The 21,096-nt window shown below is 41.1% G+C and overlaps 1 protein-coding gene across 5 annotated transcripts in view; it reads left to right on the plus strand.

The window, feature by feature from the left end:
• LOC309710659 (transcription factor Maf-like) overlaps positions 1-21,096 on the plus strand; it is a 59,285-nt gene that overhangs the window by 15,781 nt on the left and 22,408 nt on the right. For 3 of the 5 annotated variants that reach the window (XR_014277771.1, XR_014277772.1, XM_082540325.1), the window contains exon 2: positions 6,494-6,564. Coding sequence is in view for 3 of the 5 variants with exons in the window: in XM_082540325.1 (XP_082396451.1) it covers positions 6,494-6,521 (28 nt within the window). In the remaining 2 variants the exon portion in view is untranslated. Of the gene's footprint in view, positions 1,120-6,493; positions 6,565-17,129; positions 17,513-21,096 lie in introns of those variants that run through there. The other 2 variants (XM_082540326.1, XM_082540324.1) reach the window with 2 other exon arrangements.

The raw sequence follows: 21,096 nt of genomic DNA on the forward strand, positions 1-21,096 counted from the left end.
ACACTGCATAAACTTACCATCCTGCTGCGACCCATCGCATAGCCTTCCTCCTGCGCCTCATCCATCCTGTTCCCTTTAAACCCATATTTGTTTTGTGAATTAAAACAAAGAACTTTTCAGACTCAACAGCTTTATTTGATGTGATTTTGATTTTGTTTGGTTGTTTAAAGTCACTCTGTTTTAATATGCTTTACTTCATTTCATGTCATTCATCCTGTCTGGTGAAAAATATCCAAACTGCGCCAAAGTTTGGAGAGACTTGTGTGAGTTAAATGAAGCCATGCATGCTGGTCATGTACGGATTGTTTGTTTGTTTTTTCTTCTTTTTCTGTTTTTGTTTTTTTTGTTTTTTTATTCTACCTTTTTGTGAACTTGTGTATAATTGTATTATACCGTGACTGCATTGCTCAGTTTCACTATCATTTTGATTTTTTTTAATATGTAAAACAAGTGAACAGGGCTATTTATGCGCCTCTTTTCTTTAATGAAAGTTCACCGCGTTTTCGACCCTTTCAACATTTTATTGGCTTCTTTTGGAGCCTTGTGTGTGTGGGGGGGAGTGAAAGGGGACTTCATGTAAAGCAACAATGTGCTCAGTATTGATTTTTTCTGTTAGGCAATATGGCATCAAGATGAGCAGCATCTGCATATTTATTATAAGCAATAATTATAACATTTCCAACACTAGCACTAAAATTATTGCGATCAACAAGTGGAGCTGAAGATAAAAACAAAGCAGATTTCCTGAAAATATGTGGAGGACGGGCTACTTTATGCAACAAATGATCTTTGTCTTGTAGAAGTTCACTGTTCATGTGTTTTCCTTTCATTTAAGGAGGCTGATTAAGTTCACTCGGAGCCCTATGGGTCTTTTTTCCTCTTTATTTTCTGATAAACACACTGTGAACTGTTTGGAAATTGAAGTTTAAGGTTCCCCCGGTGTTGCAGAATATTTAAGGAAAAGCATCAAGCAGCCATTCGTCTTTTTGTGACGCCCTGATTATCTGTTCTGTTAGAAACTGAACAGGACAGGTAAAAGGCACACGCCCTGTTCACTTTAAAAAGCTGAATCTAATGTTACCATTCGTCAATAAACCTCCATGAATGGAAACAAATGCACCTTCCTGATGATGTTCGTTTTTGTTCTGTTCAGTTTTACTGCTTGTTTGTCTCTGTGTCTTTGAGGCGACGCCACACACTGAGGCTTGTAACGAATCCGAATTTCCTCTGCGGGATTGCAATAACAAAAGCATCTCTTTCATAAACGTGTTGTTTGCTTGGAAGCCGTGTAATTATCGCAGCTCCCAAACATCAAGTAGACTGCGTATATTCCAACTTTGTGATCTGGTTCAGTTTATCCATGTGTTTTCCTCTAAATGTGGTTTTATCTTTTTTAATTTTTATTAATTTTAAATTATCTTGGCAAATAATTTTAAGGGGTTTCTTTTAATGGCTTTTGCTTTTTTTTTTTTTTGCTTTTTTTCTTTGCTTTTTTTCTTTTTTTTTTAGAAAAAAATGACGGCCTTCACCTGTTGCGTATTTAAAGACAAAATCTTCTTGTTCTTTTTAAGCGTGTGTGAAAATGAAAAAATAGCGCTCAGTTTTTCTTATATAATTTTTCGTTTTTCGCCCTGTGGCCTGATATCTGTGCTGCAGGTCACCTGCAAACGCTCAGTTAATGATTGATTTTAGAGTAAACTTGCACTTTTCACTCGGTACATGTGCACTTGTTGAACATTGCCTGTGGAAGGGTTTTAATTCAGATCGACCGCAGATAAAGCGCTGCGTGGCAAACGTGATGCATTTAGTCGTGTGTGCAGGCAAATGTGCGATTGAACACAAACATGTCGCAATTTTTTTCTCTGACGTGTCATTTGCCAGTCCACAATAATTCCGCAGTTTTGCATATTTTTCTTTTCTTTTTGGAAATCAAATCACGCCTCATATTTTTAACCAAACAATTTTTTTTTGAAATGCCTCACTTTCATTTCTCTGAAAAAAAAATCCTTCGACTTATGACATAAAAATGCTGAAAAGATTGAATTAAAGGCACAGGAGACACCCGGGGGGTAATTTGATTTGCTAGCGAGTGACAGGTCTTGTAGCCCTCCAACCTGCCGGCAAATGTGGCCTGGGACGCCTTTCCTTCCCGATGAAGTCGGTGCATCCCTAAGGAGTATGGCTGCTATAAAAGCTGCATGGGGTCTGGTTCAGGCTCCCATACAAGGTCACTACAATGCATGCTGCTGGAAATCTTTGTGGTTGTGTGTGTGTGCATGTGTGTGTGTGTGTTTGCGCATGGGTGTATGTAGAGAAGTGCTACTGGGTTGTCCCTCTGAGGGACCTTTTGACAGAGTGTGTGCAGACTAGGAAAAGTGTCCATCTCGTGGAAACCTTAAAATGCACCACAGTGGTGAATGTTTCAGTGTCGGGCTGAAAACAAAGACTGTGGACTGTCTATTTGGTTCTAAGTCTCACTTGTACAACAGTGACACTGTCACCTGGCTCATATGGATTCCATGAAAGCCTGGAGTGAGGGACAAGATGGCAAAGCATGATCCACTCATGCCTGAAGGAAGGATTTTCTCTGTGATTAAAAGAGAGTGAGAGACAGGGATGGGGCCCAAGGAGGAGAGAGAGAGAGAGAGAGAGAGCAATACAGAGGAGAGGGAGGAGAGAGAGAGAGAGAGAGAGATATGCTGGCTGCCTTCCTGCTCCTTTCAGATGATAAACGATCAGAGATGCATCCTAGCTGAGAGGAGACGGCCTTTTAGTGAGCATGTGTCCACTAATTTATGGCCCTCCTATCTGATTAGGTCAATATAGTGTGCTATTTAATTACATTTGTGTTATAACCTAGAACTGGAGATACTATACTTCTTTCATGTCACCCCTTTCTTATGTGAGCCTGATAGGATTAGCGAGGTTTCCTCTGGACTTTGCTCAGGACGGCTCTACCTGTTTGTACAACAACAGTTTTGTGAATTTGTTAAGTAGCAGATCGAGGGCCGCTTTTGTGTCACGGTTCGCAGGCTTCTAGGGTTTGTGCTCCGGCATCAATGCGTAAGAAGGATAAAACGGAAAATTGCTGATCGTTGTAGGGCTGTGGAAATTGTGTGGGATGCCGGTTGTTTGTGGGTGTGTTTTGACCTCTAGACACACCGAGGGGCTGCGGGATTTAGTAGTACTGATTCACTTCCTGTTTTGGAGGAGGACAGAATGCACAGGAAACAACAATTCAGGGCTTCCTTCTCACTTCTCAGCAGCCGTAATCACTGCTTCTTTCGCTGTGTTTTGCTTCCTCTGTTATTTGCACAGCATGAAAAAGTGTGTACACGCACCATATAGACCCTCCACGTTATTAATCTTATCAGTATGAACTGTAATTCTGTTCTCTGGCCCAGCATATTGACTTCTTCACTGTGATCATTTGCAGTCTGTCCAATGATTAGGTTATTAAAGATAATGTAGTTGTCTGCTGTCACAATATTGGACTCTCTTTCAGGTCAACTATGGGAAATCACTCTGAAATTCATCAGTATTGACATTTAAATCATCATCATGTACTTTGCTTTAATGTCTCAGAATTAATAGGACAAAAGGATATGCACAGTGGTTAGTGTCTGTTCGTGTGAGTGCTCAATAACCTGCCTGCATTGTCTTTTATGTGACCTTGTTGCGGAAGCGTGTATGTATGCTTTAAGGGAGGGTGGTAAATCTGTAAGAATGAGTCGTTGTGTCATGAAATTCAGATATTTGTAGTCTTCATTGTGTAATGCTAAAAATAAGAAGCTATGCATTTAATCTTTTTTTGTAGTAAAATAAAATTGCAATTAATTTAAGAACAACACAGTTAAAGTTCAAGCCCTTGCAGTAGATCTTTACAGTTGTACCTGTGTTTGTTTTTCATAATGTAAAAATATATGTTATCATTTCATTCAGAGCTATCACCAACCACTGACTTAAAACAAACAAAAAAGCTGCTCTTTTACTAAAATAATGTTAGGATTGCATGTCTCTGCATGTCTCATTCATTCAGCACAGCAACACGGCAGTTTTTACGTGTGCACGTTCATTCTCTGTCATTCCCCTGCGAACGCTTCCTTCCCGAGCGTGGCAAACCCCTGAAAAGGGTTAAAAACATTTTCGCATTCACAAGAGGAAACAATTTCAATCTCTCCTACTCATTCCGCATCTGCATCACTCCACACGATAAACATTTACATTTAAAGTGATTTAAATCGGCTGCCTTTATGCTCCTCTGTGGTCCGTCCATCATCTAGACCCGCAGTGCCCGAGCTTCTCTTCCTCTCTCACCCTCTCGCAGTGTCCTGAGTTATGTCATTTATTTAAAAAGCTTAATAATTTAACTTGTCCGTCCTGTCACAGCTATGCATGTGGTAAAAAAGCAACGGCTGTAAAACGTTGGTGGTGTTTCCTGTGAATGTTTCTGATTGGCTTTGCATGCTTGTATTTTTTTCCACAGGCCAAATACAATCATGGGCAGAGTGACTGAAATGTGATTGTGTGGATCCAAATCTACAGTGTTGCGCGTTAAATTGAGACAGCTTTAAATGCAGAGATGCAAAAGAATGTGCTTATAGACACTGGAGTAGATTTGCATTTGCTTATGGAGGAAGCTGTCCTCAGAATGCATAACTAAAGGGCAATAGATGAAAGCTAATTATGATTTAATTATAGGGGATCACAATATTCTGACTTGCAGATAAACATAACTGAGGCTGTGTTGATGTTTTCAACAGTGAGTTGAGTTTCAGGGCACAGAGTCAGTGAAGTGGTGTGTTTTGGACCGCGGCGAACGTGGTTTCGGGGAGGGGGGGTGTTTGACAAGTGAGTGCATTATGCGACTGTGTGGGTGGGTGTGTGAGAAGCTGTCTGTGTGCATGTTTAGGTCTGGCTATGCATGAGTTTGTTTTATGCAGGGTGGAGCTGGAGCCGAGCCCGACCCCTGTGTGTTTTACCTGCATCTCAATGAAGCAAGAGGTGATTTACCCTTCTGCTGCAGCCACTTCTCTGTCTGTCTCTCTCTCCCTGTCAGTCCAGCAGACATTGATCTCTTTGCCAAGCAAGGTGACCGACAGTGTTTTCAGCTCTTCCAAACTCTCTGCTTTCCCTTTCATTTGTACCTGGGAAAGGCCTTGACCCCACACGTTGCCGCTATGTGTGTTGCCTTCTGCACATGGACCTCCCTTGTACAAAGCCCTGTTTGCATGTGTGTGTCAGTGCGTGTCTGTTTGAGTTGGAAAGTGGACGTGCATGTCGACGCTATGTGTCTACGTGTTTCTGACCCTGTGCCTAACCAGCTCTGTGTTTACTTTCATGAACAGGTGCATGCAGTTCTTTGCAGATTCACCCAGATGTACAGCAGTTTATTTAAACTGCTGTACATCTGGGAGTCTCTCCATACTTTGGTGCTTTTTAAGGTCTTCTCTGTGCTGCAGGTCTATAACTGGGAGCTGCTTCATACCCGAACGCGTCAGAGTTCATTTGGTGCCAGTGTGAATCGGATTACAGGGAAATGAATGGCTTTCATTGTTGCTTAAAGATGGATTGAGGGGCATTAAACATCCTTCTTTTGCCTCATTTCTCACTCTCAGAAGCAAAAAGGGTTTTTTTTAGGTTTTTTTTAGTGTGATTCATTACTCAGGTTTCCTTTATTCACCCTCATCGCTGCCGTGTCTTCATATAATGTCCACAGGTGTGCAGATCATGCATGCATATGTTTGCAAAAATATGCAAATACCCTGCTGTGGGACACCTATAAACACTGATGAATGTAAGCATGACCTAATGTAGGATTTTATCGTTTATGATACATCTAATTATATTCTAATGAAATTATTTGCAAAAAAAGAAGCCTAAATTTGGATAGTTTTATGAAGAATGGAGTAGAAATTAAATTATAGGAGATTACAAAATAGTTTGAAAAATATTATAACAATGTGAACTGCAGTGATTTCCTTTTTGTATTAAACTGTTCTGTGCATACAGTTTTTTTTGTATATGTTATTAAAATAATTAAGTTACGTCTCATTGTCAGCATATTTGAATGCATCGGTCTGTATCCATGGTTTAGTAAACGAGCTGGATAAAAACTGCTTGAATTTAAACCTTTTATTCAAATCTACTCCTGATGTTTAACTGATCAAAATATCCCTGCATTTAACACATTAAATACAAATAAAAAAAACTAATATGAATAAAAATTAGCTCAGAATCACTTGATATTATTTTAGTAACATAACAGGTTGGTTTTGGGGAACTGTACGAGCACCTCATATTCATTATTCAGTCACAGCATTACTGGTTTTCTAAGCCGACTGAAATTACCCCTGACTTTTACAGTCATTGCCAGTTTTGGGAACCAGATAGCCATTACTTAATGTCGGAAATATGTTGTGTTTACATCAGTGTGCACTTCTGTTTCATCAAAAAAGTGTGTTAATGTTTCGTCCTGTTTTGTTTTTTGCAGGACGTCAAGAAAATTCCTCCATCTGTGATAGAGAGCTGTGCCCTCTCGGCCCCGCCACCCTGGAGTCTGAGGTAACTTGATGCTCATCTTTGACACTTTCAACAAAAACAACATCTTTAAAACATTTTTTGCTGTTTTTGATGCAAGGTGAAAATAAAATTTAAATTTAAATTTTAATGATTGGTGGCACTGGAGACTAAATCCTCCTGCAGATATAAACTAAATACAGACCATGTTCTTACTAAGATTTTAATGATACAGCTTTCAGTAGCCATTAAATATCCGCAGCAATAATTAGTTATTGTCCAAATTCTAGAGTTATACAAAAAGGTCTCAGGATTAATCTCCTTTACTCACAGGTTTCAGCACAAAACAAAATAGATTTAAAATGAAAAGAAATGCATCAAGTAAAACATTAATTATAAACAATAACCATACTAGAGAGCTGCTTATGCATTGTTTTAACTCCTGAAAGCTCTTTATGTTTTATTACATTATTGTAGAGAAGTAGAAAAGTTGAAAGCTACTATAATATTTCTGTTACCTGCTTTGTGCTCTTAATTGAAGCACTTTAAATACAGACAGGATCTCCTGATAAAAACTATTGAAACTTCAAATCTTTAGATCTGATCAGTATTTTGATAATCAATATTTCAGTTCATCTAAAAGGTTCATCTTTGCATCAGATATTAGGTAAAATGATTTGCTTTAACAAGGAAAGCAGACACCTGCTGATTATCATTATTTCTCACTTCACAACCAAACTCATCACTCTCTCACAGCATCCATTGCATGCGATGTTTGGCATCACTGTGTTGGGGCTCTGACAGTGCTGCTTGAATGACGGAGGGGTGACATGCACCGAACTCATGGGATGAGACCAAAACCTTTCACCTCTGTCTTGACCCCCTGACTTCCTGTGTCCCCCTCTGCTCACTCTGCAGAGACAGACACTATACAGTATTTTTGTTTTGTTTTGTTTTATTTCTGGCAGATACACAGATGGAGGGATGTGGGATTGATGGAGTGAGTGAGGGATAGCGAAGACTAGATTTTATACTGTGACACTTGTAGTAGGAAAACAGAGGCTATAAAAGCAAAAAAAAAAGGAAGGATGGATGAAAGGAACTGAGAAAAACTTAAGACTGAAGGTAAGAAACTGTGGAAAGTGTGGCGCCTGCTTTTGAATGCAGACACACACGCCGGGACGAGAGGACAGAAGGAGGTTAGGAGGCGAGGTAAGGGAGGAACGCATGGCGGGAGGGCTCCTGGTCGTGGATGCAGACAGACAGGCAGGGAAACCAGAGGAAGGCGGTGACCTTCTCTGCTGCTGGAGGATCGAAGGCTTTATTTAAAGGCCTGGTCAATGCTGGGTGCTGCTGAGGTATCAGCCTCGCAGCCAGGCGACTCATCACCACTGTAATACAACTCTCTAATGCTAACCCCCCCTCCCACTCTCTCTCTCTCTCACACACACACACACACACACACACACATGCACAGGACGGGACACTCTCTGGACACCTCAGGTTTTACCCTGTACAATCAGGAGGCTGGACAGAGGAAACTACCGCATCAGCATCAGCTAATTTTACCATGCAGCAGGCAGCACACTCTACTTTCTTCATGTGCTCAGCATTGTGAAGCGCACGCCAGCTTTGCTTTTGACACACTCTCCATCACCGCCTGTTATTTTGCTCTTGACTGATAACGGCCGATGTGAACATTTTTAAATGTGAAAGCATGGCCGTAGCGTGGATGCAGGCGGGGAAAGAGTTAAAAGCTGACAGAATGCAGCCTGCTAAGGCAGGACTCGTGCATCTGTTGGTGTGAGCGGAGCACGTGTTTGCGTTTGCGCATGTGTGTGTGGCTGCAGCGCGAGGACACCTGCGTGCTTCAGCACTTTCTGGCTGTCGGGAGCTCTGAGGTCACAGGCAGAGGGAGTGGAGAGGGCACATTAGAGTAAGCTTCAGAGCCCCCACCCACACACCACGCCTCTGCCGTTTCTTCCCTCCCACCACTTCAACCCTCACTTTTCCTCCTTCTTCCCCCTGTTATCCCCTCTCCCCGTCATCCCTCCTCCTCTCCTCTTCCCGCTCACTCCGGCTCGCCTTCTCCTCATGGTGACGGGGTGAGTCAGCCACTCGGGGGGGAGGGGCCGCATAGGGGCAAGGTGCCTCTGTGGCTGACAGCAGGCAGGTCAGGTTTTTGTAGACATGGCAGAGGAGGAAGGACACGTGTGCACGCGGAAGCTTTAAGGTGCGAGTTTACGGTGAGGTAGTGAGCACATCTTTAAATGGACATATGGGGTGCATACGTAAAAACCCGAAAAGCTTTTGCAAAAGATGGTGGATATTACCAGTAAGGTTATAAAATAAGGTTGGCTGTTTATGAGAAAAATTAAATCGGTACATGGGCACAAAAAGTGATATGTTGTATCTCCTGATAACAATTCAATATTTTGCAGCACATATAGTAAAACCTGAAATCAAATCACCTTTTTCAGCTTCTCAGAAAACATTCTGGAGGAAATCTGTATTGAATTTTAAATTTAGATTAAGCACAACTTAATTTAAAGTTCAGGTGATTAACAGTGCAGTTCACTGTATGCCCCAACACTGAAGTGTCATTTATGAAACACTGAAGTTGTGTTGCACTCATTTGTCATCAGCAGCAAACGGGATTTTTTTTTTCCATCCACAGCTTGACACACTTCACTATCCTTCACTGCCTTGGATATATATAACTACTAGCTGCCTATAGTGAGACTCATTACAGTGTTAGAGTTTCGGTAGTGACACAGACGTCATCGCTCCATCCAGAAAATCCAAATGACAGTGAGGATATGAACAGGATGTATGCTCATTATTAGGCCTGGTCTGAAAAGAGAAGGGACCAAGTGGAACTGGGTCGGTGTTAGAAATAACAAAAAGACGAGAAATTTCACTCCGTGCAGTTGTAAAGACACACAAGACGAACACAGAATAGCCGTGTTTTAGATTCGGATTGTTTTTTCTAAAGCGTGTTTTTATTTCTAAGCCACAGATTAGATGCTACTTGATCAGGATAAAGTTTCACCCCCGAGCCAAACCTCTGAACATCAAGCCACTTTTCTTTTCAACTAACATTAATATATGAATTTTTTCTCCTTTGTTTCAGCTGTTTAAGCCTGATTTGTGTTGTTTTATTCAAACATAATTAGTTGTAAAGCTGTTACTGCTGCACGCATGTGTGTGTTTGTGTTTGAGCCTCAGAGCCACTGTTGTCCTCTGGTTGTTACTGTGTGTTCACAGCATGATTGAGAGTGGAACTTGCGATGAGCCGGAGGTTAGTGTGATATAATGTATTCCCCTGAATCACCGCAGCCAGCAGCCCAGGGCCTTCCTCTTGCCCGCAGCCTCCTTTTCCTTACACACACACCTTCCACACTCCCCTCGCATCACCGTCCTCTCCCTTTCTTCCCTGCGGTGACTACCCAGTGTTAGCTGCTTAGCACTGCACGCAGTGTCTAATTGAATTCCAACGCTTAGGCGTTAGCTCCTGATGCTATGTTAACACAGCACAATACTAACAATCCTCAGGACGTGTTCAACACTCTTCTTTTAATGAGAAAATTAGTGCTAAGCTCATTTTGGCAACACATGATTTATTCAAAGCTCCAAACTGTGTCTTCTGTATCCCCTAAAGGATCATTTTTATAGCCATCAGCAAATCAGCACTTCATATACACACATCGAGAACATGCAGAATATGTCTTGTGGATACGCCGCTGGTACACTTGTGTGTGCGTCTCCTCCTGCTTCTCATGCTTCCACTTGAGTGTATCCATTGTCGCTTATATAAATGTGTCTGCTGGTCTTTCTGCATCCATATTGCTGGCGATGCCGTCCATCCCCTCTCCCTGACACCTTCACTGTTATTCCCTGGCTCTCAAACATTAGCTCTGGGCTTTAATGGCACATATTTCCTGGGCCCGGCTGAAACGGGATGCATCTTCTCCTTGTTAGCTTGATAAATAACCAGGCTGCTGCGAAAGTGCTGAATTTTAGCTTTCAGCCTCTATTTTCTGCTGGATGACATTAATTTTAAGTGCTGAGAAGGAGCTAACTAATACAGACAAATAAATAAGGAGGTGGGAGGGAAGGTGCAGAGGTGCTGGAGTCAGTGCTGTCCCTCCCTTCCCCCCCTTTACCTGTTTACACACAGGCATTCATAGACGCAATATGCAAACCTGCAAAAATATACCATACACACAAATGGTGCAAAGTCAAGCAAGCGCACACACTCGGTTTCTCAATAGGCGCCTCTGTTGTTGCCCAAACTGTAAAATCAGCTTGTCCTGTTATAAGCACAGCTCCGGCAAAGTCAAATGTTTGACATATTGGAAGCAGATAGTTGGTCAGTCAATCAGTAAGGAAGATTGGCTTCATTCATCTCTATTTATTATTTGCATTTCTTATTTTCTCTTTCAGTGTTACTGATTTTTTTTGCAATATGGTGGGAAAGCTCCATCTGGAGCACAATGATCTGGATTAAACTGTATTTATGTGTATTCAGAGACAACAAAGCAGAATAATTAAGTAGTAATTTTTTTTAATTTTCTTTTTTAGAAAAGACCCCCAAAAATGGTTTCTAGCTTTAGTAGTTGGTACCGATGAGTTTTAAACTGTATCTTTTTATATCCCCTCTTGCTCTCTCAATTCCCATTATTAATGGATTGATCTGTACTGTTTGTTTTCATGATTGTTCTCTTGACATACAGCTATACACCTCAGTGTCAGTTGAACCTTTGTTAGCTATACCTGGTTTGCTCCTGAGAAGGTTAGAATAAAAGGTTAAAGATGAATCTAGTCATGTTTTACTTTTATCCTGATGCCTGTCCATTTTTTCTTCTTTTTTTTGCCGTCCTTTATTCTTTATAATTATTTTTAGCATTACATTTCCAGTTTTGCAATTTATGATGCAAAACTTCACTTTTGGAAAAACACACAACACAGGCATGGCATAAAGGTGTTTTACACCTGATTTATAAACAAAAAGCAAAGAGACATCAACCAAACACATGAGCCAGAAAAGCTTTAACGTGCAAAATTATTCGCATGTATTATATGTTTATCTTAAATGTTTTACTAGGAGGTTTTTTTCCCCCCCAAAATCGGTTTAAGCTGAGCACACACACACACACACACACATACACACATGCACACACCATGAAGTGGCTGTGGCTTAGACACCTCATACATTATTTTAACAATGTATAGTGCAGTGAATAAAAAGGTCAGTGGTTGGGAACTAGCTTCATGTAACAATAAGATGCATGGACAGAGCGCTGCAGACCCTTCAGTCAGCATCTTGCAGCTGAGCGCTGTGAGGATGACACACATGCAAACTGGAGTGACAGATTCAACTCTAGGCTGTGTGTGTGTGTGTGTGTGTGTGTGTGTGTGTGTGTGTTCACCTAGTGTTGATGGGTGGCCACAATGAAACACTTTAAAACAATAAAGATGTGTGGGCTGTCAATGCTGATTGCACAAATTTCCCTTTTGCCCTTTGTATCACTTTGATAAATGTCTTTTATTATGGCATTTTAAAGCAAAAGAGGAGCAAAGATTTAGGGTTTTTTTTAAATATATTTATTTATTTATTGTTAAGTGGTGCTTTTATTAGACCATTTCTATTTTTGTCACTATCAAAACACACTCTGTCCCTCTCTAGATGCAATGCAAGCAGTGCATGTTTCTGTTTGCAACGCAGGGCCTAATCTTAAGGGTGTATTTATCACATGCTGTCATGTTGTGGTCACATGACCACACGAACCACTGCCAGCAATTAAGGCTGATAAATCACTCATTTACAGCGAGCGAAGGAGGGACAGAGTTGGGTAAAGCGGAAACAAGAGAGTGATAAGAGAGAGGCAGAGGAATAATGGATCGCCTGTACCACTTCACAGAGATTTTCCTCTTTCATTTCTTTAACAGCATTGAATGTTTTTGTGTTCGGGCGTTGTATAAACTCTTGCCAGTGAGGCTCATTGACTCATACAGGCAGAGACAAAGAGGCAGATGGTAGTTGTTTGTGGGGTTTACTGTAATTCTGACCTGACTGCACTGCTTTATTTATTTGTGTTCATGTGTGCAGCTGTGTGCATGCCTGCACGAGCAAATGCAATAGTGTCATGACAGAGAAAGAGATTCAGAGAGCACGAACGCAGAACTGTCAGTTCACCCATTTCGTTCACTGCTGATGGATTTCTTCCCAGCCTAAGCAGGAGACTAGCTACTCCAGGTACCAAACTATACTACAGCATGCTTTATTGTTGTCAGCGCATAAGTGGAAATTCTCTTATAGTTAAAACTTTGGCATGCTTTGATTTTTACATCTTTGTGACCTCACCTTATAGAAATTGTGCACATAAGCTCAAGCTTAGGTCTGTTCCTGGATGTGAATGTGCTCTAAGCTGCGTAGCATCTGTATAAGTTACATCAGAAAGTGTGTTTCAGCAGCAAGGGTCAGCGCTATGCTGACAGTCAGCCTGCGCACTCACTTGAAAAGGCTGATTAAAGATTCATGACAAAACAAAATAAAAGAAGAAACAGCCCTCTTTTAATGGGCTGAAGATAGGAGAGGAGAAGAAGAGAGGAGACAAGCTGTGGTTTCTCTGCCGACAGTCGGAGCTCTCATTCATTAAAGACAGCAATCGCTAATTGGCTAAAGTCTTTACAATGTGACCATTGAGAGTCAGTTGAGTCTGTCAGGTTTCCTGCTACAGAGTGAGTGTTGCAGCAGAAGATTAGGATTCAGCAGTTGCTGTGTGTGAGTGTGTGACTATGTTTTTGTTGTTTAAAGAGTTACAACTTTTTCAAATCAACTGCCTGTTTGTGTACTGTGCAGAAAGACCTCTATGGTATAGTGTGCGTTTGTGTGTATGTGTTAACGCTGCATTCAACAGAGGCAGGGAGGGCCCTGCTGTCTGTGGCTTTACCAGTAGAGTGATTCTGAAAGCTGGTTCCTGCGACAAAAGTAGCTCTTCTGGGGAGAAAAATAATCTGTGTACACATTAACTGTACCAGAATACAAAGTCAACACTGAGTGTGTGTTTGGGGGTGTGCGTGTGTTTGTACTTGTGCAGTAAGTAAAGTATTGCCAAAGACTGTGAAGCATACTAAAATCTTCCAAAGCAGAGGACAGATATGTGAGTCGCTTCATTCTCTTTGACTTGTTTTCTAGTTTTGGCAGAAATGCCTTTTAATATGTTTATATTACCGTGGTTTTATACCATAATGTTTGTGTGTGTGTGCGTGTGCGTGTGCGTGTGTGTGTGTGTGTGTGTTTTTTCAAATATATATTAATAAAATGACTGAACGTAGGCGGAAGGATTAGCATGTGCAGGGGATTTCTTGTGCTTTAAACACCAACATCCTCCACATTTCACATCATATACATATAAATCCACACACACACACGTACGCGCACACACTCGAGCATACTCGTGTGACATAGGAAGAGTGCTGACCGCTTTCTCACTCTCTTCGTCTTCCTCATCTGCTCTGGTTCAAGGTTGAGACACATTTGAGTACAAAAAGGGGAGGAGACGCAAGGGAAGGAGGAGCCAACGGGCTAGAGAGGCACAAGCACGCTCACTTTTGGCACGTTTGAACATATTGTCCTACCTATATAAACCACCACCTCTCCACTGCCCTCTTTTTACATTCAAACGCTACTATGTGAAAGTGCTAGTGACCTCTTTGTCTTCTCAGAGGTTATTTACCTCTTATATACCTCCGTGTGAAGTCTTAGAGGCGCTTTATTCATAATCAGTGCGTAATAAAGAAATAAATGAATGTAAGGGAAGTTCAAACTTGCATCTCTGACCGTGTTTCCCTGATCCGGATAGGTGCAGCAGTGTATCCTATACTGTATATTTTATGTGGTTTTATCTCGAGTGAATTAAAGGGCTTGTAAAGAGTGGAACGTTATTAGCGTCAGACCACCTGGGGTAAACATCTGCAGTCTCAAACGGCAGACCCAACATACATCACTGTTCCTCCTCTCCATATTCACTGTCAAATATGTGCACGCACACACACACACACACACACACGCGCACACACACACGTGCGCACATGCACACAGCTCTCCTTTCAGATGACTCGTGTTTTGGTGACATACACATGCAGTTGCCCATTTCTGCAGCGATGCATGCTGTTTATTAAAGAACCTACACTGTCACAAGTTAAATGCATGTTCTGTGCCTCTCGTCAGCCAGAGGTCAAAGGTCAGCAGGTTCACGTCAGAGCCTAGCTCACAAATGGTCAAACTTTAGGTTCATTCGCGGAGCTCTGAAGCACTCTTCTGCGTTATTCTGCAGAGTGTTTGCATTAAACCTTTTTATTTGTTTATCTTATTTTTGTTGTGTTATTCCTACAGTAACTAATCTCCTTTGAATAATTAGATGTTCGTTTCATGTTCTATTAGGACTGTTTTTCTTCACGTCTCTGCTCGAACACTATATTTTCATCTTCAAAGTGAAAGCTAAAATAGGGCGATCATTGCAATTTAATTACTACAAATCCCTTTGTGAATTTGCTCTTGTGTTTGTTTACATGCATAGATTTGCCAGCTTCTGCACTTTTGTGCGCGTTTGTGTATGCTTCAGTGGATGCCTTTACGTTCCTGTGTCGTTCCGTATATGCCCCTTTATTTTTAGTGTGTGTGAGTGTGTGCAAATGAGGTCGCAGTGGGGTTTATTTAAATAGATATGATGGTGTTTTATTCCCAATCAGAGGAATCTCCTGTCGCATTTCAGTCTCTTCATAATAACCTCCAGCATTGCTCCACAACCCCCTGACACACATGCACATGTGCACATACACACACACACACACACACACACACACACACACACACACACACACACACACACACACACACACAGTATTGCAGATGCTGCAGTTTTTTCTCTCTCTGGGGTAAAAGGCTTTGATAAATGAAAATAAATACTTTTCTTCATATGAGTAACAGGAGGGGAAAGAAGCAAATAGCTGAAATGACAGGAGGCCTCTGACAGTTTGATGCCTCAGTACAAGCAAATATATGACAAAGAAACATTTTCCAGAAGTGTGTATGAGTGTGTGTGACACACTGTGTGAGTGTGATGCAGTTGAGCACTAAAACACAGGTGCACCCCTTAGTCACTGAAATAAAAGAGAAAGGGAAAGTGATTCAGGGATGTGGGCCGAGGAGAAGGGAGATTCAGCAACTGGCATGTAGGCTGACATGTTAATTGAGTAACAGTAAGAGGGGAAAACACAGCACAACACATGATTTAGAGGAAACCGGTTCTCCTCTTCAGTTTGTTTCTCTCACTGCAAGGTCATGTAGGAGCCTCCCGATTTCTCTCTCTCCACCTTTGTTTCCCTCTGCTCCTCCGGACCTCATTTCATTCAACACTCCCGAACCTCCGACAGCTCCATAACTATAACTCTCTCCTCGCCGTCTTCTCCTCCTCTCTTCTCTTCATCCACAGCTAAATGACTCTGTCAGAAATAAAGAACGCTTATCTTATCTACTGCCTCCACTCTGCTGTCTCTTTCCCTGCCAGTGTCACACACAAAAATAGGCACACACAAAGAAAAAAATAACATCGAATGGGCAAAAAATAAAACAACCAAAAATTTTTTAAATGCACTTTGAACAATTTTTAATATTTTATGAAGCATCTTAATTATTCCTCTGAGATGGAAGTTTCACTCTTGTTCAGCAGCATTCAGCTGGTTGCACTGACTCAGTTTTCACCCGCATGCCAGAAAGAACGATTTACAGCCCACAGTGTGGCAGACAGGTAGATGGAGGCTTGACAGAGGACAGGTGTCCACTCATTCTGTTCTGCACAATGAGTGGAAACACCACTCCAACACACACACACACACACACACACACACACACACACACACACACACACACACACACACACACACACACACACACACACACACTCTTCCTCTTCTTCTTCTTTTCCTGTCACTCCCTTCTTCTCTCTTCCCCGTGGTGTGGAGTAGAGAGAGGGATCTACAGCTATATGCAGCCTGTGGAGGGCTTACTGTCTGTTTTTGTCTTTGTGTGTGTGTGTGTGTGTGTGTGTGTGTGTGTGTGTGTGTGTGTGTGTGTAAGCCACCTACCAGCCACTCAGTAGGGGGCCACATAGGGCTGAGGATAGAAAGAAAGATGAGGGGGTGGGAAAGAGTGTGATAAGGATAAAACTCTCAGCAAGAACAAACACATGGTAACAAACAGAGAGAGAGAGAGACACACACACACACACACACACAGCTCAGCACGTGCTCCAGCAATCTGTTAGGTCTCCCTGAGCACTCCATCACTAATAGTCACGATACAGAGTGCAACATGGATTTTAATCAGCATGTATTGTGATGACTTTGCCTTTCTGTTGCCTAAAAGTGCGCACACAGACACAAAGTTGGCCTACAAACAGTCTATAGTTCAGAGGGATCAAAGGTTATGAGTATGCATCGACTGGTGCGCACGTATGTCGAGGTTATGCATATGTTTATTGAACCTCGTCCAGTTCGGCCACCTTAGTCGAGTAAATTAGCTTCGTGTGCTCTATATTATTCAGGATCGTCCTTTGTTCGCTGTTCTGGGAGCTTGTGCAGCAAGAAAACGACAGAGGAAAGGAAAGAATGAAAGGGAACACGCTCGCACCAAACAAACAGCAGATAAGTCTGTATGCAAGGATGTGTGAGAGACGGAGAGATGAAAAGAGTGATAATTCCTCTGCTACCCTGAGGCCTCTTGCAGCCTCGCGGGCTCCCTATAGGTCCCCTGACACATGCCTGAGCAGAAAGCTGGGGCCTGCTAATTGGCCCCTGTGATAACACCAGAGACAAAGGTAAAGTGTGTGTGGAGACGTTTTCATATTACAGCAGTGCTGAAAGCTCACATTTTCTACAAGTAATACATTGTTGGTTTGTTATTCTGCTTTGAAGGGTGTTTGATTTGTAAGCTCTGAGTACATTTAAGATCTGCTAGCTTACTGAAGTCGGAAGGCACCGAACGACAATTAAAGCATATACACTAGCTCAAAGCGCAGCTCCAGCCTTTAAACGGCTTGTTTCTCTAATTGTTTCATTATCTCAGTATGCTTATTAAATGTGCGATAATTGTTAATTACCACATGAGGATTTGTAAAGGATTTGTCTTGAGTATCAAAACAAATTAATTAAACTGAACACATTTAAAACAACAGCAATGATAACAGCAGGTGCAGTGTTTGTGTGTCTGTGTGTGTCTGTGTTATTTTAGATGCTGCGCTTGTTTGTTTGAATCTCTGTTTAATTGAGATTCATAGGAGGAATTTAAATAAGATTCAAATGAGATTCATAGCTAAGTGTAGCAGCACAGGTAATATGCAGATTGGTTTAATGATGATTCAGTGTATCTTGCAGTCTAACGAGAGTTAGATTAGACCATTGGAAGACGTTGGCTGAAATCATTACTGTGGTTGGAGGGAAAAGCAGTGGAAGAAAAGGAACTGTTGTTAAAAGGCATTTAAATGTAAATGGAATTAAAGTAGTCTGAAAGGCAGATTTCTCAAAGATATTCTGTAATGTGATTTAGGGAAATCCATGCTTAAATACAGCGTGTGTCAGAAAGCAACAAAAAAGCAGTTTATATCTAAATGCCTTTAAAAACAAAAAGCAGTTTCAAAATGAATACAGTCTGTAAAAGAAAAAATAAGACTTGGATCATGTAAAATTTCAGGCTGTGAAGCTGTGCATGGTTTTTGTTTTGTTTTGTCTAAATTGTTGTCTGGGATAAATTCCTCTGGTTGTTTATCTGACAGCAAAGACACTGAAGGCTACTGTACATCTGATTTCATACACTTACCAGTTTAATCTGTGTAACATCCAGATGCTCACGACAGCTGGGACATTATAACTAAATAAAACGTGGCTCCTGAGCTTGCACATACAGGCATGCACACACGTCAACACTTATTCCTCGGTTGCCTTCCAGACATGCGCAACGAGTTGTTTCTTTTCCCTTCTCCTGCTGTACATACGCCTGGACAGATGTGCACTGCTGGATACTTTATATTTATCTATAGTGGGCTCACCATAATTAAATTGATGGGAAAAGGCGTTACTAGTGTGTGTGTGTGTGTGTGTGTGTGTGTGTGTGTGTGTGTGTGTGTGTGTGTGTGTGTGTGTAAAGGAATATATCTGACTCTGTGATCGGCACAAATACTCATAATTCTCTTCTATGGGATGTAATCACTATTATATATACGTAATCTTGAACTTTAATATAACAAATATCAAATGTATTGTATTAATTACTAAATAATATTCATGATATTACACTGAGACAGTGTGACACTTGTGTGACCATTTTCACAAAGTAAACAGTATAATAACAAAAAAATATATAGATATTGACACCATTTGCTTATCTAAGTGTTCATTCTGGTTCATCTTGCTTGCTTAACCACAGATTTTAAATAGGAGGCTAATGCAAAAGAAGTAAGCACTTAGATGCTGAAGGACTAAATAAGGAAACAAGTATTCTGAGGGACTGGTTAAGGCACAGCAGTAGGCATGAGACTCTCTCTGCTGTACAACTGCAGTATTGATATATGCTGCAGAGCCTGAGCTTACCGTCCCACTTTATTTCAATTAGCTCACAGGAAGCAGGAAATAACCTGCAAATCAATTGTCATTTCTATGGGACTGGGGCTGGAGGCTGAGATTCACTTTGTCCACCAATAAAAGATGATGTAGCCGTGAAGAAGATTAAAGGGAATTTCCTCTTCACATACCCTCACGCCGTTGTACAGTATATCATTAGCGTGTGATGTTTAGTGCTTCAAGGTTGTTATGGTTTTTCTCTGAAGTGCGGAAATTATTTTTCATGGTACAGATTCTCTAAAATAGCCTGGCCTCCTCAAATAGTAAGTGATCTTTTACATAACCCAGAGTGCTACTCTACAGCCAAAACATGTTGCAAGTCAAAATGCAAATGTTGCTCGATTGCACTTTGGTCTTTTGAGCATCGTTAAGAAGATGTTTCAACACAGGACTTCTCCGGGGCCTGGGGGCCCAATTTAAAGAATGTATATAATAACCAGTGTTGGGCAAGTTATTTTGAAAAAGTGATTAATTTATAGTTACTAGTTACTTCTTCAAAAAAGTTACAGGATTCTAAAAGTAATTAATTACTGGAAAAGTAACTATTGCGTTACTTTTTTTTAAAAAAATGTAACCCTCTGGGGTCCAGGGTATAATTGGCCATTTTTCACTACTTTTGATTTTACCTCTACATTTCACTGTTAAAAACTATTTACTTTGCCTTGTTTGGTATCATCCTTTTCAGCACAACCTCACGTGTCTGAATTTACAGTTATGTTTTCATTTTGACATACTGTATTAACAAAATTGTTCTAAAATCAGAAAAAAAACCCCATAAATTCCAAGTAGAAAAGTTTTTTTACTGTAACAACCACAAACACATTTAATGAATCATATTTCATAACTTTAAATGCAAATATAAATTGCCAAATCATATGCACAAGTTTTGTAAACAAAGTTATTTGCAGCCACCTTTTACCCTTTTTTAAGTAACCATTTCAAACTATTTACAGAACAACCAGCTGTTCTGCATTCAATAAGATGCCACACAAATTATTTGTGCCACTCCAAAAAAATAATTTCTGACCACTATAAAGGAGAACATCACAGCCTGATACCTGCAGGTCGATCACTGCAGCAGGTGTATCACTCCTTTTTCTACCTGGAGACAGCAGTCGCCTCATTGTTCTGACACACAACACAAAACTATCCACAACACTACACACTAACTACACAAGACAACACATTAACTACACACTCCAAACACGCTAAACGTCACAAATCTCTCACATCTCAAAACTCGCTCTCTTTTTTTTCTGCTCTCTCTCTCTCGCCATCACTCCTAAAACTTCCCCCTCTTTCTAAACAACCAAATGTCATGTTGCCATATCATTGTTTTGATTGATCGACATGGTACATTTTTCCACCAACATGACAGGGCTGGGGGTTTTTTGCTCATAAGCAGAGAGTGCTTGCTAGCACTGTCCTTAGACAGTAAACGTGACAAAAGTATTCAGGAAAAACATGCATATATTGTTTATCATGACTCTGGTTTTACGTGGCCTATCAACACAATTTAAAAACTGGTTTATATCACCTTGTTGCTTTGTCATCTTGAAGTGGTCATGTGATTGGCTTACCACGACTACTTTATTCTTCCTCAGTCAAACAGCAGCACTCATGTGATTGTTTTGCCCCTGTGCTCGAAAGTGATCGTCGGGCAGAAAGTGATTGCCGCACACGGGAGCGCGCGCAGCTGCTTAAAGCTGTAGCGCCCAGATTACTTACAGCTACTTCCGTGCAACTGATATGAACGCAGCTTCAACCGTCTGTTTGTTGAAAAATAGTAACGCGACCACACAGCATTTTCTTGTTAGTAACGGTAACGGCGTTGTAACGATTGGAATAGTAATTAGTTAGATTAGTCGTTACTGAAAAAAGTAACGCCATTTGTAA

Source organism: Aulonocara stuartgranti (assembly GCF_965226115.1).
Source record: "Aulonocara stuartgranti genome assembly, chromosome: 7".
Lineage (NCBI taxonomy): Eukaryota > Metazoa > Chordata > Actinopteri > Cichliformes > Cichlidae > Aulonocara > Aulonocara stuartgranti.